Below are 22,504 nucleotides of genomic sequence, written 5' to 3'. Positions count from 1 at the left end.
TCTTAGACATGAGCATTCTTCTACTGGTTACCTCCCATGTATAAGGAAGCAGACTCTTGCTTTTTGGGGCACCTGGGGGTGCTCAGAGGTTAGTTGGCTCTGCATTCAGAAATCGCTCCAGGTAGGCTCAGAGGACTATTATATTTTCCGGCGTACAGGATGACTTTTGAAACAAAAAAAAGCCAACCGAAAATCGGGAATCGTCTTATATGCTGAGTATATCCCGAAAAATGTTTCAATACGCCGCTAAATGAAAATTGTCTGAATACTGCCACAAAACGAATTTTCCAACTCAATCCTGCACCAATCACTGCAAGGCTGCTCGGACCCTCCGCCTCTCTAACTCAGCCAATCCAAGCAGGCTTTTATGCATGCAAATTAGACAATGTTCTGTACCGAATCTACACTGTAAAAAGCCTGCTCAGATTGGTCAGAGTCAGAGAGGAGTCTATGACAGTATAACCTCTGAACCTTTGCTTGTTGTGATTGGCTCACTGTGGTACATGAGCACAGGAACACATGCAGCACATGCAGCACAGGAATGTTCTGTCTGATTCAGCGAATATAGGCCTAAACCTATGTTTTAACTGCAAAATTAGGGGATCGTCTTATATGCCGGAAAATACGGTATGTGGGGTGCTGGGGATCAAACTTGGGTCTGCCCCAGGTTGGCTGCATGCAAGGCAAACACATTACGGCTGTGCTATCAAGACTCATATGGCCTCTAGTCAGTCATAAGAGGATTCCCCTCCATTTAAGGTTAAAGGCATAAATTACCAGATGCCTGCCCCTTGTAACAGCAGCTGGAGGGAGTTGGCCTGGGGATATATAAAGCAAGGGCTTAAGTGCTGGGAGCCACTGTCACTGTCATTTTTAGGATTGCTCCAGCTGGATGGTTAATGAGAATTTCTGGAGAAACTGCTGGACTTCCTTCCTACTCCTCCTGCAGCCTTCTCCTGCCTCTGCTGTTTCCCTTTGTCTGATCCTTTCCCTGAATGACTCCTTGCCCTGGTTCCAACCTTGGCCTCTCTCTCTCCTTCTATAAGGCCCCTGGCCTCTCTGATTTGCCTTTCCCTCAATTAAATCCTGTTCTTTTTTTTTTTTTTTTTGGTGGTTTTTGGGTCACACCCGGCAGTGCTCAGGGGTTACTCCTGGCTTCATGCTCAGAAATTGCTCCTGGCAGGCACGGGGGACCATATGGGACAACGGGATTTGAACCGATGACCTTCTGCATGAAAGGCAAACGCCTTACCTCCATGCTATCTCTCCGGCCCTAAATCCTGTTCTTAACCCTCTCTTATTGGGGTTTTGGTTAGCATAAGAAAGTCAAGGTGGAGCTAGTGAGGAGGCACAGAACTCTACACTTTATATTTGTGCTTGAAGCCTCGCAGCCTCATGAAATGAGTAAATCTATCTCGAGGTGAGCCCAGGAAGTAAACTCCTCTGGAGACTAAAAGGCGTGTCTCAAGTTACATACTACATACAATAAACAGTGGAATTTGAACCCACCAATGACTAATTCAAAAACTGCTCTTTCCACTCTAGTATACTGCCATGTGTGTTAGTGAATTTGACAGATGATATTTTATCACTTCTGGGCATTGCTAGCAATGAGAAAACACTGCTGAAGAGAAACACTGTATTCTTTTTATTTTTGTATTTATGTTTTAATTTTAATTTTATGGAAACCACCGTGATTTACAAAGTCCTTCAGACATACAATAAATCAGAGTCAATCTGATCATCACAAGTGTCAACCTCCATCCACCAGTTTTCCGCAGTTGCACCCCATACCACCCCCCTTCCCCCAGCCCAGTTTAAGTATAATTTGTCACAGTTTGGATCTCTTGATTCCACTGTTGTTGCCTTTGGCTTGGATATTTAGTTCTGTCCATTTTATTTATTTTTTATTTTTTGGTTAATTGGGTCACACCCAGCAGCGCTCAGGGGTTCCTCCTGGCTCTATGCTCAGAAATCGCTCCTGGCAGGCTCAGGGAATCATATGGGATGCCGAGATTCAAACCACCATCCTTCTGCATGCAAGGCAAATGCCTTACCTCCATGCTATCTCTCTGACCCCAGTTCTGTCCATTTTAAACACTACCAATGCACCTGTGACTTCTTTGCCCTGATCTCTGTCCTTTCAAATTTGTGTTTCTCCTCTCCCACTCACTCCCCTTACTATTCTCTAGAGCCAACATTGTTCAAGACAACTACCATTTAGACCATGGTATTCCTTCATGCAGTTATTCTAAATACGACATATCAGTGATATCATTCTGTATTTATCTTTTTTCTCTGGTTTACTTCATTTAACATAATATCTCCCAGTTCCACCCATGTTGCTGCAAATTGCATTATTGCATAATTCCTTACAGCTATGTAGTATTCCATTGCATATGTGTACCACATCTTCATGATCCTCTTGTCTATTGTTGGAGACCTAGGTTTATTCCAAGTCTTAGATATTGTACTTAGTGCTGCAATGAATGGCAGTATGCATACATCCTTTTAAATGAATGTTTTTCTGTTCCGGGGATAGATACCCAAAAGGGGGATTGCTGAGACATATGACAGCTAAATTTTGAGTTTACTGAGAATCCTCCAAACTGTTTTCAATAAAGGTTGGATCAGGCAGCATTCTCACCAGCAGTGAATGAGAGTTCCTTTCTCACCACCCCCGCCAATAGAGGTGGTGCCCAGTATTTTCGATATGTGCCATCCTCAATGGTGTAAGATGATATCTCATGATTGTCTTGACTTGGATTTTCCTAATGGTAAGTAATAATGAGCATTTTTTCATGTGTCTGTTGGCCATTTGTTGTGAGACATGGTATTCTTTTGGAATTGATTCACCCCCCCTCTTGCTTTAAGTTCTCCAGGAATCCATGACCAACACTGGAACATTTTTTACATCGTTGAAGTCTTTCACATCAGTGCATCCTAAACACTTACCTTGATGAATCCTCCCCAAAACAAGTCTCAACACACCATTCTCTTACAATATCACTTTATAGGGTGATTGTTGGTCCATTTTCATAGATGACAATTGATAAAATAGACAAACTTTGAATAAAAGAGTCAGACCTTTGCTATTTTATTCACTAGCATATTAAATACAAAATTCACATTCACTTTCTGATGGTCTTCCAGAAATATCTTTTTGATATTTCTACACTCATCAAGTTCACTTCTAAACTTCTAACAGTGTAGTTCAATTCTTTCCATCAGGAAGGACTTCACTTTTGCTTCTCCACTCTGACACCAAATTGCTTTTTCCATACGTGGCTCCTGGTGAATGCCTCATTAACGTTGGAGTCTGATCAATTCTAGTCTTGCTTCGTAGGACACAGTCTATTCCACTTAGAATTTAGATCATATACAAGCTTCAGTTGTTTGCCTCCAAGTCTTGTCTGTCCCTCTTTTTATGCACAGCCCTTCTACGTGTTTAAAAACAGCTCCCTGTCTGACCCCTGTGTAGAACATCTCCTGTGTACTGAGTCCTCAAAGCACTCAGCAAACAGCTCCTGATTTACAGTTATTTATTATGGTTTATTTTATTTCTTTCCAACAGTTAAAGATAACTTCAATCTATTGCTTTTCTTCATAAGTTAAAATCAAAGGGAGTGATAGACATGATAAACAACAATACTGAAAATCACAGTGCCTATAAGGAAAAAAAGAGAAAGACAAAGAGACAGAAACAGAGAAAGAAGAAGAAAAATGTCTGCCCCAGAGGTAGACAGGGTTGGTGGAGGAAAACTGGAGACATTGGTGGTGAGAAATTTGTACTGGTAAAGGTGTTGTACATTGTATGACTGAAATTCAATCATGATCAACTTTGCAATGGTGAGAAAAAAAACCAAATGCATATGAACACCCTTGTATTTAAACAGTGTTTAAATAAATAAATTCATTTTTTTAATACAAAGTAACTTGCCACTACTTCAAGGCAATCCTGGTGGGATTCAGGAGGCCATATATAGTTCCTACATCTGCACAACCTCTCTAGCCTGAATAAATAAATTGCTCAACTTTATTGTAAACTAAAATATTATGTTGTTTAGCTCTTCATATGTATGTACATATGAGTATTTGCAGATGTATGTATGTGCAGGCATATATATGTAAGCATGTGTATGTTTGCCTGTGTGCAATTAGCTCATTCGTGAATTTTATGTTGGAACAGTATTCCAGCACATTATATAATAATTTCATTCAATGCAAAGCTTTAAAGACATAAATTCTCAAGCATAAAAGTAAACTGGAGAGTTCTAACTTTGCGAGTCATTACTACAATGTCAGATAATCTATATGATGATAATTATTTTCCCAATTATAAAAGCTAGAAACCTCATTCAAAATGCATATATTTGGGGCCGGAGAGATAGCATAGAGGTAGGGCATTTGCCTTGCATGCAGAAGAATAGTGGTTCGAATCCTGCCATCTCATATGGTCCCCTGAGCCTGCCAGGAGCGATTTCTGAGCATAAAGCCAGGAGTAACCCCTGAGTGCTGCTGAGTATGACCCAAAAACAAAAAACAAAATAAATAAATGAATATATTTGTTGGTTTGGTTATTTGGGGGGAGGGAAGGCACACTGACTGACTCACAGGTGTTACTCCTGGCTATGCACTCAGAAATTGCCCCTGGCTTGGGGGACCATATGGGACACCAGGGGATTGAACCATGGTTCTCCTAGGTTATGGTGTACAAGGCGAATGCCCTACTGCCTGCGCCACTGCTCCGTCCCCTAAAAATACATATATTTGAAGGAAAAAAGCTGAAACCCTTTTAATTGAACCTGTGACCAAGGCTTTCATTTTATATACGCTATATTAGTGTGTGTGTGTGTGTGTGTGTGTGTGTGTGTGTGTGTGTGTGTGTGTGCGCGAGAGAGAGAGGGGGGGTGGTGAGGGAGGGAGAGAAAGTATGTGCATTTTTATGTGTGAAAGAACAGATTGTTCCATTATGAGTTTTGTTTTGAGAGCTGAGGATGGTTCTATGGACATATGGAAGCAATTTAGTGTAATGGGCATGCTGGCCAACTGTGTAGGCTGTCTTCCTCTTCGACACCCAATTCAAATTACACGTGACAATGAGTGTGGGCCAATGAAGAAAAACTATTGGAAGGTAGATTTGAAAAGGCATTAGTGACTGTACATACCCCTGACATTCTAGAGATGCAATCAGTGATCATATAATTTTGCAAATGGTTATTCCTGTCATGGTTTGAACATCTGACTGTCAACAAAAGCATAGAGACAGCTGATCTATGTTACAAGCATCAATGTGGAATAACACCACCATGATGAAAGGAATAGAACAATGAGCATAATATAGACAAAGTCATTCAAGAAGAATAGAAGGAAAAGTTCATTATGAAATTATAGCAGGGGCTGGAACAATAGTGCAATAGGTAAGGCTACTGCTTTACATGCTACTGGCCTGGCCTGTATTCAATACCAGCACCACATATGCTGTCCCAAGCTTTGCTAGAAGTTATCCCTGAGCACAGAGCCAAAAGTAAGCCATGAGTACAGTGGCCCAAAAACAAAAATAAAAAATAAATAAAGCCAAGAATACAAATATAGGACATCTTACTTGGACTCACCATTAAAATAAGATAAAGAGAAAACAATAAATGTTATTTCTGGGGTTTTCTTGAAAGAACACAAGGAATTTAAGAAAAGTAAAATGACAGGGATGGGAAAAATATTTCATTTTGTTTTGTTTTTTATTCGGGGGGGGGGGGGGAAGGCACACCCTGTCCTCGGAGGTTACTCCTCGCCATATGCTCAGAAATCACTCCTGGCTTAGGGGACCATATGGGATACCAGGGGATCAAACCGTGGTTTGTCCTAGGTTAGTGTGTGCAAGGCAGATGTCCTACCACTTGTGCCACTGCTCTGGCCCTGGAAAAATATTTTTGAAAACAAATCAAAATCCAATTTCAGAAAGAATATTTTTATCTTTCCAGTGTTAAAAGTGGTGCTCGGTGCAAGGACCCACTAAGGAAATGGCTGGAAAGTAAACTGTGAAAGTTCTGATTATGAAAAGATCTCAGGGTACACCTTTTTCCCTTAGTTGCACAGCTCTAGGTGTTGTCCTAGAGCTTTTAGTTAGTTATTCCCAGCTTCAGAGTCACTATATTGTTGTTGATTTACAATTACAAAAATAACAGAAGAATTTGAATATAAGAATTTGCTTTTATTCATAGAATAGCATGGGCTATTTTTCTGTGGTAATCACAATCTGTTCCAGTACACACACACACATACACACACACACACACACCCTTCAAGATTCCTCTGGGGGTTACCAGAGAGATAATCCAATGGGTTATAATAGCACATGATTTGCATGCAGGAGGCCCATATTAGATCTTCAACATCACACGACCTTCCAGGTACCATCAGGATCAATTCCCAAAAGCATAGGGCTGGCCATAGTCCTTGATCACGAATAGGCCCCATATAAACAAACAACGAACACAACAAAAAAAAAAATCTAAGGAGTTTTCTTGGGCTTTTAAGTTCATTCGTTCTTTCAGCTGATCACACATTCCTTTCCGTGACTTTCAGAGAGTGCAAACATCATGACATAACATGATATGACACTACATTATATTATATTACATGTCCTTAGGACCTTCCAAGGTCAGAATTCTACAGCTCTCAAGTCTGTTTTGCTTGTTTTCAATCTGAAATCATCTGGTGATGATGAGGGTCTATACCCAGTTAGGACTGGGAATTGGTCCAGGTAGTGCTTGAAGGACGCAGTAGAATCAGGGAGAAAACATGGGTCTCCTGTCTGCCATGCATGTGCCCAAGGCTTTGAGAGCAACATCAAGCCCTCCCTGAAAGCTCTGTACCATTATGCTCCACAGCTGCCTTTGCTCATGCCATACAGAGATGTGATCTATTCTAGAATGGAGTTTGCTTTTTTAAATTATGGCCAAATAGGCACCATATAAACTATTTCATGGTGATTTGCTTTATAAGAGCAGTCATAATGATGTTTATAGTTTCATATAAGGTGAACATCATCAAGATCTAAAGAAAAAAATTTCCTCTAGGAGGAACAAAAATTCCCATTTTGGTCAAGAAAACAAGAAAAAAAATTAGGTCATATTTTCTTAGCAGTAAGAGTACCATCACTCTCATGTTTATATTATTATTTTTTTTTTTTTTTTGCAGAGCACTAGTATTTAAAGTTCATCAAAGACACTAAGTGCAAACTTTGTTACTTACACCTTCTTCCAGGATTCCACTTCTGGAGAATTTGCTGATTTGAACCCTCCTAGGGATTGGGCCAGAAGGAAAGGAATTTTAAAATTCTCTTTGCAGTGAAAGAAATAATGGAATAAGAAAAATGTTGCCTGAATATGAAGTGCAAGAAAATAAACTTCCTGGGCTCCACTAGTGTGAGAAAAACAGAGATCCAAAGAGATAACCACACAAAGAGTTGGGGAAAGTTTTGTTAGAGCCAACACCAATTTTACTCTTCATAACTGTCCTTTGGAGACACTGGTATATAATCAAGGGAATTCTCACATCCCATGAACACACACGTATTCAGCCTCTTCTATGAGTGGGATATGACAGTAAAACTGCAAGGAAGTTAGGGAAAAGGACTGTTCCTGAAAACTGATCCCTAAGTGCAGAGCAAGAAGTAAGCACTAAGCACACCAGGGTATGGGCCCCAAACAAACAACAATGAGAAAGCAAATAGAAATAGATTAGCCGGGGCCGGAGAGATAGCACGGAGGTAAGGCGTTTGCCTTGCAAGCAGGATAGTGGTTCAAATCCCGGCATCCCATATGGTCCCCTGAGCCTGCCAGGAGCAATTTCTGAGCGTAGAGCCAGGAGGAACCCCTGACCGCTGCTGGGTGTGACCCACAAACCAAAAAAAAAAAAAAAAAGAAAGAAATAGATTAGTCACTGATCTCCATGCTTCTATTTTAAGTCCACAAGCTACTGGTGCATGTATGCAACTGAGTCAATGTTGGGTGAATTTGACTGATGCATCTTAATGTGTGGGTCCAAAGTTCTCTACCTACTCAAGAGCAGTGATTCTCAGAATCTACCAGAGTGATCTGAGAACCTGTAGAGAATGAAAATTCTCTGTTCATGGCAAATAAACTCAGAAACTCTGGGGAGTTTCTAATATGCTTTATACACCAGATGATTATGATGGAAGTGAAAATCTGAGAATTTTCACTCTGAAGTAAAAATGGATTCTTTGGCTATAAGTAAAGTTTAGAACAGAAAATTCTGCCAAGTCTGTTTCTATACCTGAGATGCAATTATAACTTTATAAAAGACAGATGGTACCAATTTAAAAATAGTTTTCATTCAGTTAAAGATTTAGAATATGACATATTCTTGATAAATGTCCAAATACTGAGGTCAGTGAGATAGTGCAGGGTTGTAAGTGTTTGCCTTGCATGAAGCTTACCTGAATTCCATCCCCACTATCACTTGGTCTCCTGAGTTCCCCCCAGAGCACAGAGCTGGGTACAATTCACTTCAGGATTTGGCCCCAAACTCTACACATCATTGATATGTATATAATGAAAGTTTTAAATTATAAGGGAAAATTGATTAGTTAAAACAATAATAAACTATTAGCTATAGATAACAATCACATCTATAGTGTTGCAGATAAAAATAGAGAACATCTTGTCTGACAAAATTTTAGCAGGAACTCTCCTAAATAAGGGTAAAAAAAAATAGGATGAATTCTAATGTTTGCCGTTAGTATATTCTGGTCCAGGATTTATGCCATTTATACAGTCATATCTACATAGTAAATAAATGAGTAACATTCCTAGATAAAAGTCTTCCAACTTTATGAGGTTCTCCCAAAGACTAGATAGGGAGTAACTGGTTTTATTTTACCAAGCTCCCATGATTTCATCTGTATTTCAAAATAAAAATTAAAGAAAAAAAGTTTAAAAAATAGAGCATAAATACACTTTAATATAAAGAACTTCACTTTAATTTCCTACTAAACACAAATATCCAAAGCAAAGTGTTGGGCAAAGCAAAATTACTCCCCCATCTCTTAAAAAAAAAAGAGAGAGATCATACTTATTGCATAGGTATTTTAATGATTATTTAAAATCTTGGTTTCATTTTAATTTCAAGAACACTTATCTCCTATCTTGTACTTTTCTACTGCTTTCACATTACATGCATCATAAGACTGTCAAGATTGAATTTTCTTCCTTCCCTTACTGATTCTGTAAAAGCCCACAACTGGGGTGCCAAGTAACCAACTTGTGTAATTCCCACTTCTAGCAGATTTTTCACTAAAATGCTAATCGCTTGAGAATTTTCAAATTTTAAGGGGAGAAGCGACTTTTATAGAGCAACACAGACGTAGCATGAATAATTTATATTTCACAGATGCCACTGTCGTCTTGGGAAGAACACTTCATATTCTTTTCAACACACTTAAAGACAATGATAGATTGTGCACATCAAATTTTCAGTTCTATTAAGAGATTGTTACACATCAAATCAAAAGAGAGAAAGAAATACCACAGCATGAGTGAAGAAAATAACTTGGCAACAATAAATAGCAGAAATATTTATAGTAAATTTATCTACTTCACAGCTGGGCAAAACTATGAAATAAATTTCACCAAGATGCACTGATTTAAATTCATTTACATTCAGGACAAAATGAATGTAATACCTGAGACTGGGCATTAATGTTGGCTCCTTCCTTAACAAGAACTTTGACAACTTCAGCTTGTCCTGCCAAAGATGCAATATGAAGGGCAGTATTTCCTTTCTGTTTTAGAGAAACAAAACATAAGAGTATTAGTGATTTCCATACTTTGGAGAAACCAAATGGTAAAGGCATTTGGTGGATGATTTCAAGTGGTTAAAATTTGTCACTTTATTTATTTTTTAAATAATTTTATTGTGACCAATGTGAATTACAAGTCTTTCAGAGTTATATTTATGGTACATAGTGACAGTGAAATAGGTCCATTTCTACCACCAGTGTTGTCCTCCCTCCACCCCTGTTTCCCAGCATGCATCCCATACCTCCCTTCTTTGCCCCCTGGACTGCTAGTGTAACAGGTCCCCTTTTTGTATAGCTTGTTGTAAATTGAGTATCTTGATTCTGTTGTCACTGACTTTGGGTTTGGTGTTTAGGTCTGATTATTTTTTATTTCCACTCAATGTTCATGTGACTGTTTGCTCTTGGTACCATCCACATTTTCCCCCCTCAATTTATGAGGCAGAACAAAAACTTGTCATTTTATAAATGATCAACCAACATATATATATGCAGATGCATATATATATTACCACTAAAACAATGATTTCTCACTTCCTAACTTTTACAATCCTGGTGTACATTAAAACACAGGATGGCCATGGGCTGGAGAGGAGGAGAGGGTTCCTTTGCAATCCTGATTCATGGTCATGAATTAATTAAAGCAAATGTTTCTTCTCTACCTTCAGAGCAAAGAGTGTATGACCTATGGTGAGCTCACATTATATATTCATCCCAGTTGCCCTGTGGTGTTTTGCATGACTCTTTTTCTTCTTGGCTTTCACCAGAAATACTACATACTTTTAATTGTATATAGGACAATTGTATGTATGAGGGACATTGTGACATTTGAGCATGAGGTATGGGACATGCAGTTTGACCAGCTCTAGTTCTCACTAATTCCACCAGATCTGTCCCCTGCTGGAGGACAGTGACCACTGTTCCTCTACCTCCCTCAATGCCAGAATCTTCCACATCCCACTCCAAGCTGGCTATAGAGTCTAACTGGCCACAATTGTACTGGTTTTTATTTCCAAATGAGACTTCACCTGATAAAGACACACTATAAAGATATCTGTTAATACAGATAATACATATTCTCTTTAGTATCTATTATTTTTGAAATGGATTCCCAAGAGCAAGGTTAAAATATGTGTTGGTAAAACTAGAGAGACAGCACAGAGGTTAGGAATCTTGCCTTGAGGGTCAGTATACTATAGTATACTGGGTAGAGCATTTGCCTTGCACATGGCCAACCTAGATTCTCTCCAGCATCCCATGTGGTACCCCAAACCCTTCAGGAGTGATTGCTGAGCATAGAGCCTGAGCACCAGGCTTTGGGGTATGTCCCCAAAATAAAACAAAACCATCTTGCCTAGCACATAATGGACCCTGGTTCATTCCCAAGCACTGCCATGAGTGATGTTTGAGCATAGAATTAGGAGTAAGTTCAGAGCATCACTGGGAAAGGGCCTCATCAAAAAAATAAATAAATAAATAAATAAACTATATACATGCCTTTTCTTTTGTAGCAAAAGCAGTATGGACCAGGAAACAATACCTAATATACTACAGATCTCATACACATCTTTAAAAAATAGACTTTCTGGCAAGTAGTATTCTAGTGACAAAGTCTAATTTTATTCTCATAAATCAATTCATAAGCCAAAAAATTTTCTATTAGCACATTAAAGATTAGGTATCTTCTCAAATCAAGTTAGCTATGTACATGAGAAGATATAGTTATTTGAGTAAAGCCTGCTTGATTATTTCCTCTGAGAAGTTCCATATAGCTCCAAATTTTCAGAAATTAATTGATGGTGCTATTATTATACAGGTGAGCACATTAGTCTAGTAACTATGACTCAAAGGAAAAGAGACAAACATTTAAAACTGAATTTCACAGATTTGGGGTGAATTATTTTAAGGAAAGGCACACTGAGGCAATGCTCAGGGCTTACTCCTAGATTTGCACTCAAGGATTACTTCTAATGCTTGGACGACTATATGTGGTGCCAAATCAAATCTGTATCAAATCAAATCAAATCTGTATAGGCTGCATGTAAAGCAAATACCATACCCATTGTACTATCTCTTTGGCCCTTTGTTGTACCTGATATTTTTGTCAAGTAAAACTCTAGTGTAATGGATCTACATCAGCTCTGTATTAAGACTGTTGTTATTGTCCCCTAACTCCGCAAAACTGTGAAATGCATAAACAAAGATAAGCAGTTTGAAATCATCTTTTCTGAAGAGAACAGGTGCTATCAGAATAGAAATTACCTTGGTGGCAGAATCCACTGCAGACCCTCTTCCCAGCAGCTCCTGTACCAGCCCCACATGACCCTCTTTGGCTGCCAGGTGGAGAGCATTGAGGCCATTCTGAAAGAGAAAAAGTACAGATATTATCAGCTGTGGGGTCTGGGCAAGACTAAGGAACACAGTTCCTTATCAGAGCTGATGATCAGCAAGTTATTCTCTCAAAATCTCTCTCCCTCCCTCCTTCCTTCCTTCTCTCTCTCTCTCTCTCTTTCTCTCTCTCTCTCTCTCTCTCTCTCACACACACACACACACACACACACACATAACCCACTGAAACTGAGTTATATGCAGAGACAAAAATTTAAATATGCAAATGTGGGTTTAACAACTGCATTGGAACCTTCCGTCAACACTAAGAAATATGAAAATGCTTTTCTAATCAGAAAAAAAAGTAGGCTGTGTTCCTGGCAGTAGTTCTTGGCTATATAGTTTTAATAATTCTACATCTCCCCTGAGTAAATTCTTCCATTTTCCCTTCACCATACCTCATTGGCCCTGGGAAAAGAAATGTATGGAATACATAGAGTATTTAAATCTTAATACCTTTTTAAAAACCAAAGAAAGGTCATTTAAAGAAGAACTGCATTTTTCATAAAAAGGCTAATGCATGGCTAAGGCAACAAAACTGTGTTGCTCACTATGATAACAGCAGAGGGCAGGGGAGGAGGAAAAGGCCCAGCTTACATTGTTATGAAGCAATATTACAACATGTTGTTAGACTGAACTTTACAATACCCTCTACTTGCCACTTCTCTTGCCTTTTTTATGATCTATTTCCCAATTGACTGCTTTTTTTATGTTCCATTTAAACTAAAGGCAAAACTCCAGGCAGATCAGAGAACCAGGAAATATGCTTTACAGTCCTGTAAGCTTATATTATATTTCTGGCACACACAGAAAACACAGTATCTCATCTGGATGGGGTTAAGAGACAGACTGAAGGGGGCCGGGCAGTGGCGCTGGAGGTAAGGTGCCTGCCTTGCCTGCGCTAGCCTAGGACGGACCGCGGTTCGATCCCCCGGCGTCCCATATGGTCCCCCAAGAAGCCAGGAGCAACTTCTGAGCACATAGCCAGGAGTAACCCCTGAGCGTCACAGGGTGTGGCCCAAAAACTAAAAAAAAAAAAAAAAAAAAAAAAAGACAGACTGAAGAGATAATTAGGTCTGGAAAGGTAATCAAAGGGCAGAAGGTGAAAAAAAAAAAGTGGATTCCTTCTGTTAGTCCCTCCCCCAGACAAATTCCTCTGAAATAGTGTCTCTTTCCAGAAAACATAGCTACAATGAGTGAAGAAATCTTGTTGACAGTTGCCCTCTGATATTATGACTAGGTTCTAGACCAGAACCTCCTACATTTTTCCTATTCATTACTACTCTTCACATAAGAAATGCACCATGGGTGAGGAAGGCCAGAAAGACCTTGGATTCACCACTTGTTTGTTTTGGGACAAATTTCTTGTCAGTGTGCCATTCAGACACTTCTACTGATGCCACATTTTTCTTGCCTCTCCCCCAAGGCAGGAATGGGTTTAAGAAGCTGAGATCTATTTGTGAGATATATTTGTGTTCCAGATTTGGGCGGGAGGAACCTCTAAGTTTAGGGAGCAGAGAGATATTACAGTGGTTAAGGAGTTTGCTTTAGGGCTGGAGAGATAGCACAACGGTAAGGACAGTGGTTCGAATCCCAGCATTCCATAGGGTCCTCCAAGCTTACCAGGATCAATTTCTGAGCATAGAGCCAGGAGAAACCCTTGAGTGCTGCCGGGTGTGACAAAAAAAAAGGGGGGGGGAGAGTTTGCTTTGCAGGGAGCTGACCTGGGCAGCACATATGGTCCCCCAAACCCCACCAGAAGTGATTTCTGAGTGCAGAATCAGGCATAAGCCCTGAGTACCGCCAATGTGGCCCAAACACGCAACAAAAAGGGACAAAAAAGAGTAATTAGGTTAAGACCAACCTTCTTTTTCCATCAAATCACTAGAAAAGCTACTCCCCCCCCCCCCCCACACACACACCAACTCCTTCTTCCAAAAAGTGAGTCCAACAAATTTGGAGAGTTGAGAGCTGATTTTTATTGGAGGCCTGTTTGGATCTTTAGGCCTGCAGCCACTTCAGCCACAAATATCTTATTGCCTCTGGAGGGACAACAGGACAAAGAAGCTTCATTTTGAGAATAGTTCATGGCCGCATGAGCACCACAGGCAGTGCAGGGACTGCCAAGAAATACCTTGAACAAGCCGCTTCCCAGTCTGGCATCCAGAAGGGTCAGGCCTGACTTGAGAGACTACATGATCCCCTGGTGATGCTCTTTGGACCCCACAATGGAATAGACACATAGAAGCATCATTTCTATGCTTCTATGGGTGGGGCAAGGGTGATGCTGCCCCCCCTAGTGGCCAATATGGCCTTGCACAAACACTGTGATTCAGCAACTTGACATTTTTCCCGCTTCCTACCAACCACAATACACCCCAGGAATTTCCAAAGCTCCCTGGCACCCCACAAAAATGAAAGGGGATAAGATCTTCCGCCCCTTTCTACCCATTCTTGACTAGGCACAGAGCAAGCAGAGATGCGGCTGCAGGCACCAAGGGGTCCACCCAGGGGGCGCTGAATGCAACAACAGCGACCCTCCACCATGACCCAGGGTAGAGACTGCACCTGAGGGGCAGCGAAGGTGAGCACAGACCTTTAATAGTACAATGGCCATTCACAGCGGCCATATCTCTCCTCATCACCCTCGGAAAACATTTGGGGACTCACTTTCCTCTCACTGAAGTCTGGTTAATTCAGAAGAGTTGCAATTGAGTAGCTCTTTTAAATTTTTTTTATTTTTAGTTTGGGAGACACATTCAGTAGTGCTTATGGCTTACTTGGGGATAACGGTAGTAGAAGGGTACTCATCCTTGTCCATAATTCAAAGAATTGTTATTTTACTATGGAAGCTTTAAATGTCCCCCATTTAAAAGCCATTCTTACCTGGTCTCATTTCTTGCTTAATTTTTATGAGAAATTAATGCTCTGATATTTGAATTCACATCTGCCAGCGACAAGCCTCCAAGAATATGATTTAAACTACTTACTATATGTTATGGTTTTAAGAAAGTTTAAACACTAAAAGTCACCAGCAACACATTTTTAAATGGTTCAACCGTAGGTGACTTTATTCTTAATGCATCATGTACACATCTACATGTTGCAAGTTACTAATTGCACTAACTCATTTGACCCTAAACTGAGTATATTGAGTTATAAATTACCTAGTGATTCTAAAAACAGCACTCTATCCCTGTGGTTTAAAAAAACTGAATTCTGCATGATAATCCTTTTTCTCTTTATTTGCACTTCAACTTTTCATGAGCTTTGTTTGATACTATGAATAAGAAAATGTCTTCCATATAAAATAGTAATTCCGTAGTTTAGGAGAAAAATTTCTAGTTTTTCTTTAGTTCTCTGAATATATATATATATTCTGTCCCAAGTATCAAAACTAAGAATCCTAGAATGAATTCTAGAATTATGGTACTATATTCAGTATTTAACCACTTTTAAATTTAAGTATAAAAATAGAGAATGAAGGCAAATAGGTTGATATTTTAAATATCTTAGGAATAAAATGTGGTTCTAGAAAGAGCTGGTAAGCAATGAGAATATAATTCCTAGAAGTTTATAAAGGAAATATCTAAAGGAAATATCCATCATGACTCGTCATGGTGTATTTAAGCGTTGAGTTGTTTAACATTTGACTCAACTCACCCTCAAAGAGCTAATTTGAAAAGTTGAATTTTCTCCTTCAACACAGGATTTTTGAGCATTGCAAGTATGCATGAGAATCAACTAGAACCTTTAGACCATCTGACATATTTATAGTTTTGGGGTGGCTATAGGAAGAAGCACCTCAGGAAAGTAAGCAAGAGGAAAAAGAACCCTAAAAAGTTCCCAACTAACTCCAGGGCCATAGAAAGAGCTCAAAGGGCTAGTGCTTAGGCTATGTATACTGGAAGCTGGGGTTTGATCTCTGACACTTATGGTTCCCGATATGGAGCAGGGGGCTTGTCCCTGAGCACTGGCAGGTGTGACTCCCAGCGTACACCCTTCCCCTCTACTTTCTTCAAAATACAAAGGAGGAAACTATTTGAGAAAAAAAGTAAAAAATTAGACTCTGACAAAAAAATATGGCTCAAATTTTCCACCCAATCCAGGCCAGGGAAAGCTTGTATACAATGAAGAAAGGGGAAGATCAGTGAGTCACATGTTAAACAATAAACTAGACATTCTACTAGGAATGACATGTACATTAAAAACCTCCATATAAAAGTGTAGCTGTGTATTACTGGAGAATTACGGTAGTATTTAGCCTGATTTTTTTTATAGGTTAAACAATAACAAGCCAAATTTGGTATGATGAAATCTACAAGGAAGTGGGCAAAGGAAGAGGAAATCATTGAAAAGGAAATATTTCCTTTAAGGCGTCTTTCTAGTAGTAAGCAGTTGCTCTGCTTTCTAGCATTATAAAAGGATTCCTAAAAATTCATTTTTAAGAATTTCAGGCTTACCTAAGATTCTGAGGCAGTTTCAGTTAGTTTATTCTCTGAGTAACCATAGCATTTGGTTCTTTTTGGTTTACTCTATTTTGTGTCTCATATCTAACTTCTTAATGAGGTTGATTTCTCAGGGGCAAGAGTCCATTCCCATTCAGCAGTGTCTACACCTGAATCTACCACCTGGCAGAAGAAAGAAACTGATGTGGGTGAGTTCATTAGTCATGCCCTTCCTTGGCATTTTGTCCTTAATGGTCCTTAATTATGGTCACCCCATAGCCCAAAACTCAGGTGTCCATCTGGAGTCTTTGAAAGCACTGAAAAGGTTCTCACTCTGGGAATCTGCAATCTATTAACCAGAATTCAGCTCCTAAGAGAGGTATTGTGTAATCCAAAGTGCCTTTTCTTAATCTGGAATCCCTGACTGCATTCTGATGAATCGCAGAGTTCTGTACACATTTTTTAACTTGATGTTTCATTTTTTGCCAATCTTAAAAAAAATAATAATGGCAAGTATATTCTGGATCATCTGGATAATCATATTTAATTAAACATTACCCAGTTCATGTCTTGGCTCTTAGTTGTGAGAATTAATGATTCCAAGAGCTCATTTCAGAGAACACTCAAATTTTAGTATAATATTTCCTCAAACAGACATGTACAGATATATTTTCAGGAATCCTTCCCCCAAAAAAGATTATGCCTTAGTCTGTCTGTCTTTCTCTATACCAGATATATTGCTTTAGGGAATGGTTCATAAACCTAACCTGATAAATCTTGGCTTTTCCAATCTAGCAAACAGAGCAGATGCTTCTGTTAACATGGCCTGGCCAGAAACTTCTTTATGATTGATTAGAAGCTTGACTCTAAAGATAAACTGAATAAAAAATCCAGACAATTTAGATGAAGAGGCATATAAATCTGACAGTGAGTACTTGCCCAGAATTTGTCTATCCAGTTACTCTAGTTTGAGTTAAATTGCTTGTGACCAGCCCAACTTTGTGTTAATTTCATTTTATTTCACTGTTGGGGTAACAGTTAGATCTAATAGGGGATTTCCGCAGTATATATGGCAGCCTCTTGAGGAACATGAAGAAGCTTGCTGTAAAGTTGTGTGTCTGCCTATTGTGAAGTTGTGAGTCTGTTGTGAAGCTGTGAATCCACCCAATGTGCTGCCAGGGTGTTCGGAGTGCAGTGAGGTCATGAAGGAAACTCTGTTGTTATTGGTATTAGTTCTCATTTTACAGGTGGATTTTTGAAATCTAGGATTACTGACATGGCTGGTTCACTGCATGACTCCAAAGTTCAGGTTCATTTGATCGTTCATCAGACAGTAATTGTAAATAAATTTGGTGACAACCCTGGTTCTATCCCTTCCAGCATAGAAGTGCCCTTTTTACCTGCTTACACTGACGGTGACATTCTAGCACCCATCATTCCTCTTGAGGAGGGCAGTGAGGGGCCCCTCCCTAATAAATCTGAGAGTTTTTTTAATAGGGGGAGCTACCCTTGCTCAGGGATCTCTCTTGGCAGACTCTGGGACCATATGGAGTGTAGAAAATCAAACCCAGGTCAACTGCATGCAAGTCAAGTGCCCACTATCTCTCCCCTTTCCCAAAGTCTGAGTTTAACCAGATTTTTTGTAGAAATCACAAAATTTTCTTTCCAAAATGCTCCTGTGATCTTACCCTTAATTATTTGAGGCCTCAGTCTACAGGACTTCCTTTCCTTCTGCCAGTACTAAGTTGTTTTTTTTTATTGTTTTTTTTTTTGGGGGGGGTCACAGCCGGCAGTGCTTAGGGGTTACTCCTGGCTCTATGCTCAGAAATTGCCACTGGCAGGCACAGGGGACTATATGGGATGCTGGGATTCGAACCACCGTCCTTCTGCATGAAAGGCAAATGCCTTACCTCCATGCTATCTCACCGGCCCATGCCAGTACTAACTTGTAAGTGTTAGATTTAAACTAACATCATGGATGTGGGGAAGGAGCAGCTGATCTTCACAAGAATATGCCAAGAAAGCCTGAGTCACAAATCTCTTGAGAAACTCCTGGTGATTTTCCCAAATGGGAAAAGTGCTCTCACCTCCCTGATATATGAATCTTTTATCATTCCACTTCCCTTATCTCCCTCACAAGGACCTTCTGGCTGCCTTCCTTTGTCACCCAAAGGAAACACTTTACTCTTAAGACTGTTTCCAACAATCCCTTCCCCTAATTGTGGGAGCACTTTTCACTCACCCCTCAGACACCAACTCACCCCAACCACAAGCTCCTCTTCCAACCGGCCCTATGTTGGCATCCCTCAACCTACATAGAATAATTCCGCTTATTCTCACCAACATCCTTACCACACAGCCCTTCCTACCTCAACTCATACAACCCTAATCCTCACAACTCTCCTGGGTACCTCACACTTCAGTCCTGACTTCCTCTTTTTTGCTCACATTCCTCATTCAATCTCCCCATAAAATCAGCACCACCTCCCAAGTATCTCCAGAAAATTCTACCACTCCCCACTCTGCAGCCTTCTGCTGCCTCTTTTATATTTGGAGGGTGGTTCCAAAAATTTTATCAGATTGGGCCACCTGCGTACCCAAAACTTTTCTGTCTCTTATCACTATGGAAGCCAAGAGTCTACTGAGAAGTCCAAGACCTTCCAGGTCTTGGTGATATCTTGTTTCTTTTTTGTTTGTTTGTTTTGTTTTGTTTTGGGGTCACACCCCGAAGTGCTCAGGGGCTACTCCTGGCTCTGCACTCAGAAAGCACTCCTGGAAGGCTCAGAAGACCATATGGGATGGTGGGATTCAAACCACCATCCGTCCTGGATAGGCTGCATGACAGGCAAACGCCCTACTGCTGTGCTAACTCTCAGGCCTCATTTTCTGTTTCTTGAACCTCCATTCCTCTCTGCCTTCCATTATATTCTTCCCTGATCTCTGGCCTTCTTATGAGGCTGTGAACATCCCCAGCATGCTGTGGCCCAGGATCTCTCTCCACTTACACCATGCACTCCCCTTCCACCATGTTCCTCAAGCATGTGCTTCCTTACTCAGCTTTTTGGGCTTTTTTTCCCTCCATTTCTCTAAGATTCCTCAAGTTTCCTGGAGCTTTCTTGCTTGCCTGCTGCATTTTCACCACACCACTGGCTGCCATCTTTCTTCCTACTCTCTCTTTTTCAGTGGATTAGAGATGTTCGCACTTGATTGTAGGTGTGACCTACTTCACTCCTTCTTGGCATCTAGGATATTGTATGACACATCAAAAACACACAAGCCATGTCTGAATAAGTTAGCGAGTGGGTGGTGAGTGTGGATTCAGTAGAAACCTGAAACTGTGGTTATCCCATGTCAAATAATTGGACAGATTTGAGTGGCGTCCTGGAGACACAAATTAAAATCCATTCAAAACACCCTATGAAAATTAGGTAAATGGCACGCTACACAAAAATCAACTCAAAATGGATTAAAGACCTTGAAATCAGACCCTAACCTATAAGGTTTATTGAGGAAAAAATAGTAAGAACACTTCAAGACTTATACCTCAAAAAGTCTTTGATGATGGATTGCCAATGGCAAGAGTAATAGCATCAAACCTAAATAAATGGGACTACATCAAACTAAAGAGTTTCTGAATGGCAAGAGCAACTCTGGCTAAAACCAAGACAGCTAACAGAATGGGGGAAAAAATTTTACACTCGACATATCAGATAAAAGGTTGATATATAGGATATACAAAGTACTCAGAAAGATGAGCTCCACAAAACCTAATAAAGCCATAGAAAATTGGGGAGTAGAAATGAGTAGACACTTTTCCAAGGAAGACCGAGAGATGGCCATGAGACACATGAAAACATGTTCACCATCACTCATCATTAGGGAAATCCAAATCAAGACAACAACGAGGTACCACCTTACACCAGTGAGGATGGCACACATCAAAAATAACGGGGCCAATCTCTGTTGGCAAAAATGTGGTAAGAAAGGAACTCTCACCCACTGTTGGTGGGAATGTTGCCTGGTCCAACCCCTATGGAAAACAGTATGGAGGATGCTTAGTAATCTCAGAATTGAGCTGCCATATGACCCAGGAATCATACTACTAGATATCTATCACCAAGATAGAAGAATATTCATCCCAAAATATGCATGCACTCCACTATTTATCGCAGCACTTAGCACAATAGCGAGGATTTGGATCCAACCTTGATATCCAATAGCAGATCATTGGATCATGAAGATGTGGTATTTATACACAATGGAATACTACACAGCAGTTAGAAACGATACAATCGTGGATTTTGCAGCAACATGGATGGACCTTGAAAATATTATGTTAAACGAAGTAAGCCAAAAAAAGAAGGATAAATACAGAATGATAGCACTTCTTTGAGGTATTTAGAATATATACCACATTTACATATAGCAACCCACAAACAAATACAAGGGTAGAAAGGGTAGAAACTCCAAACACCGTAGGTGCCAGCTTCAATGAGAAGTGCTCAAACAAAATGGAAGGGGGGCAGCACAAAGATGTGAACACCCATTATAACCTAAAGAAACCAGCAACGATGGAAACAAGAGCTCAGAGTGAACAGTTATGCAATTAACCTCTAACTACAATGGGCTATAATAATGTCCTAATGCATTTTTCCTCCGAACCAGGTGCAGAATAGGATTGGAAGCCTGGGACTCTCGCTACAGTGACTACTAACAATATGCTTTAATGCCTTAATTTAACCAAGCATAAAATAACCCTTCACCTTCTTTGTCCACAGTGGGCCTTGGAAACATAGGGTGGACATCCTAATTTCAGACCTCAGTGTTCATTCACACTAGATGCCATATACAGTGCTCATTATGACAATGACTCGATAAATACTCTAATTTACTCATTTCCTTTTGTTTATATCTTCTATTAGGACCCAAAGCATATGATCATTCAGACCACCGGAACACTCAATGGTGCACCACAGACTTATATTACAGGTCCCACTCATCTAACACGCTTTGGCAAATCACTACTACTTTTTGTTTCTTTTTTTTAATTCCATTTTTCTTTCATTTTTTTCTCTCTTTCACTCTGTTTCCCTCTACCTCTTCTCTCCCTCTCTCTTTTATTCTTCTATGTTAAATAAATTCACTCAATTCAATCTATGTTAAAGCCCTCGCTGTCAGTTGCTCCTTACGAAAGGTACCTCTATACTTAAGATGCAGTGGACTCCTAGGGATATATCCTAGAAATACAAAAATACAATACAAAAATCCCTTCCTCACACCTATATTCATTGCAGCACTGTTTACAATAGCCAGACTCTGGAAACAGCCTAGATGCCCCTCAATAAATGAATGGCTAAAGAAACTATGTTATGGGCCCGGAGAGATAGCACAGCGGTGTTTGCCTTGCAAGCCTTGCAAGCAGCCGATCCAGGACCAAAGGTGGTTGGTTCAAATCCCGGTGTCCCATATGGTCCCCCGTGCCTGCCAGGAGCTATTTCTGAGCAGACAGCCAGGAGTAACCCCTGAGCACCACTGGGTGTGACCCAAAAAGCTAAAAAAAAAAAAAAAAGAAACTATGTTACATATATACAATGGAATATTATACAGCCATCAGAAGAGATGAAGTCATGAAATTTTCCTATACATGGATGTATATGGAATCTATTGAGTGAAATAAGTCAGAGGGAGAGAGATAAATACAGAACGGTCTCACTCATCTATGGGTTTTGAGAAAATTGAAAGACATTTGTGTAATGATTCTCAGAGACATGAAGCTCACCACAGATATTGATGGGTGTAGTCACAGAAATAATTACACTGAGAACTATCATAATAAAATGTGACTGAA

At 39.9% G+C, this 22,504-nt stretch overlaps 1 protein-coding gene across 1 annotated transcript in view; it reads right to left on the bottom strand.

The window, feature by feature from the left end:
- ANK2 (ankyrin 2) overlaps positions 1-22,504 on the bottom strand; it is a 274,592-nt gene that overhangs the window by 179,421 nt on the left and 72,667 nt on the right. The window contains 2 exon segments of the mRNA XM_049786554.1: positions 9,707-9,805; positions 12,083-12,181. Coding sequence (XP_049642511.1) covers positions 9,707-9,805; positions 12,083-12,181 — 198 coding nt within the window.

Source organism: Suncus etruscus, chromosome 14 (assembly GCF_024139225.1).
Source record: "Suncus etruscus isolate mSunEtr1 chromosome 14, mSunEtr1.pri.cur, whole genome shotgun sequence".
In the NCBI taxonomy this organism is placed as follows: domain Eukaryota; kingdom Metazoa; phylum Chordata; class Mammalia; order Eulipotyphla; family Soricidae; genus Suncus; species Suncus etruscus.
This window is presented reverse-complemented; position numbering and strand designations above follow the sequence as displayed.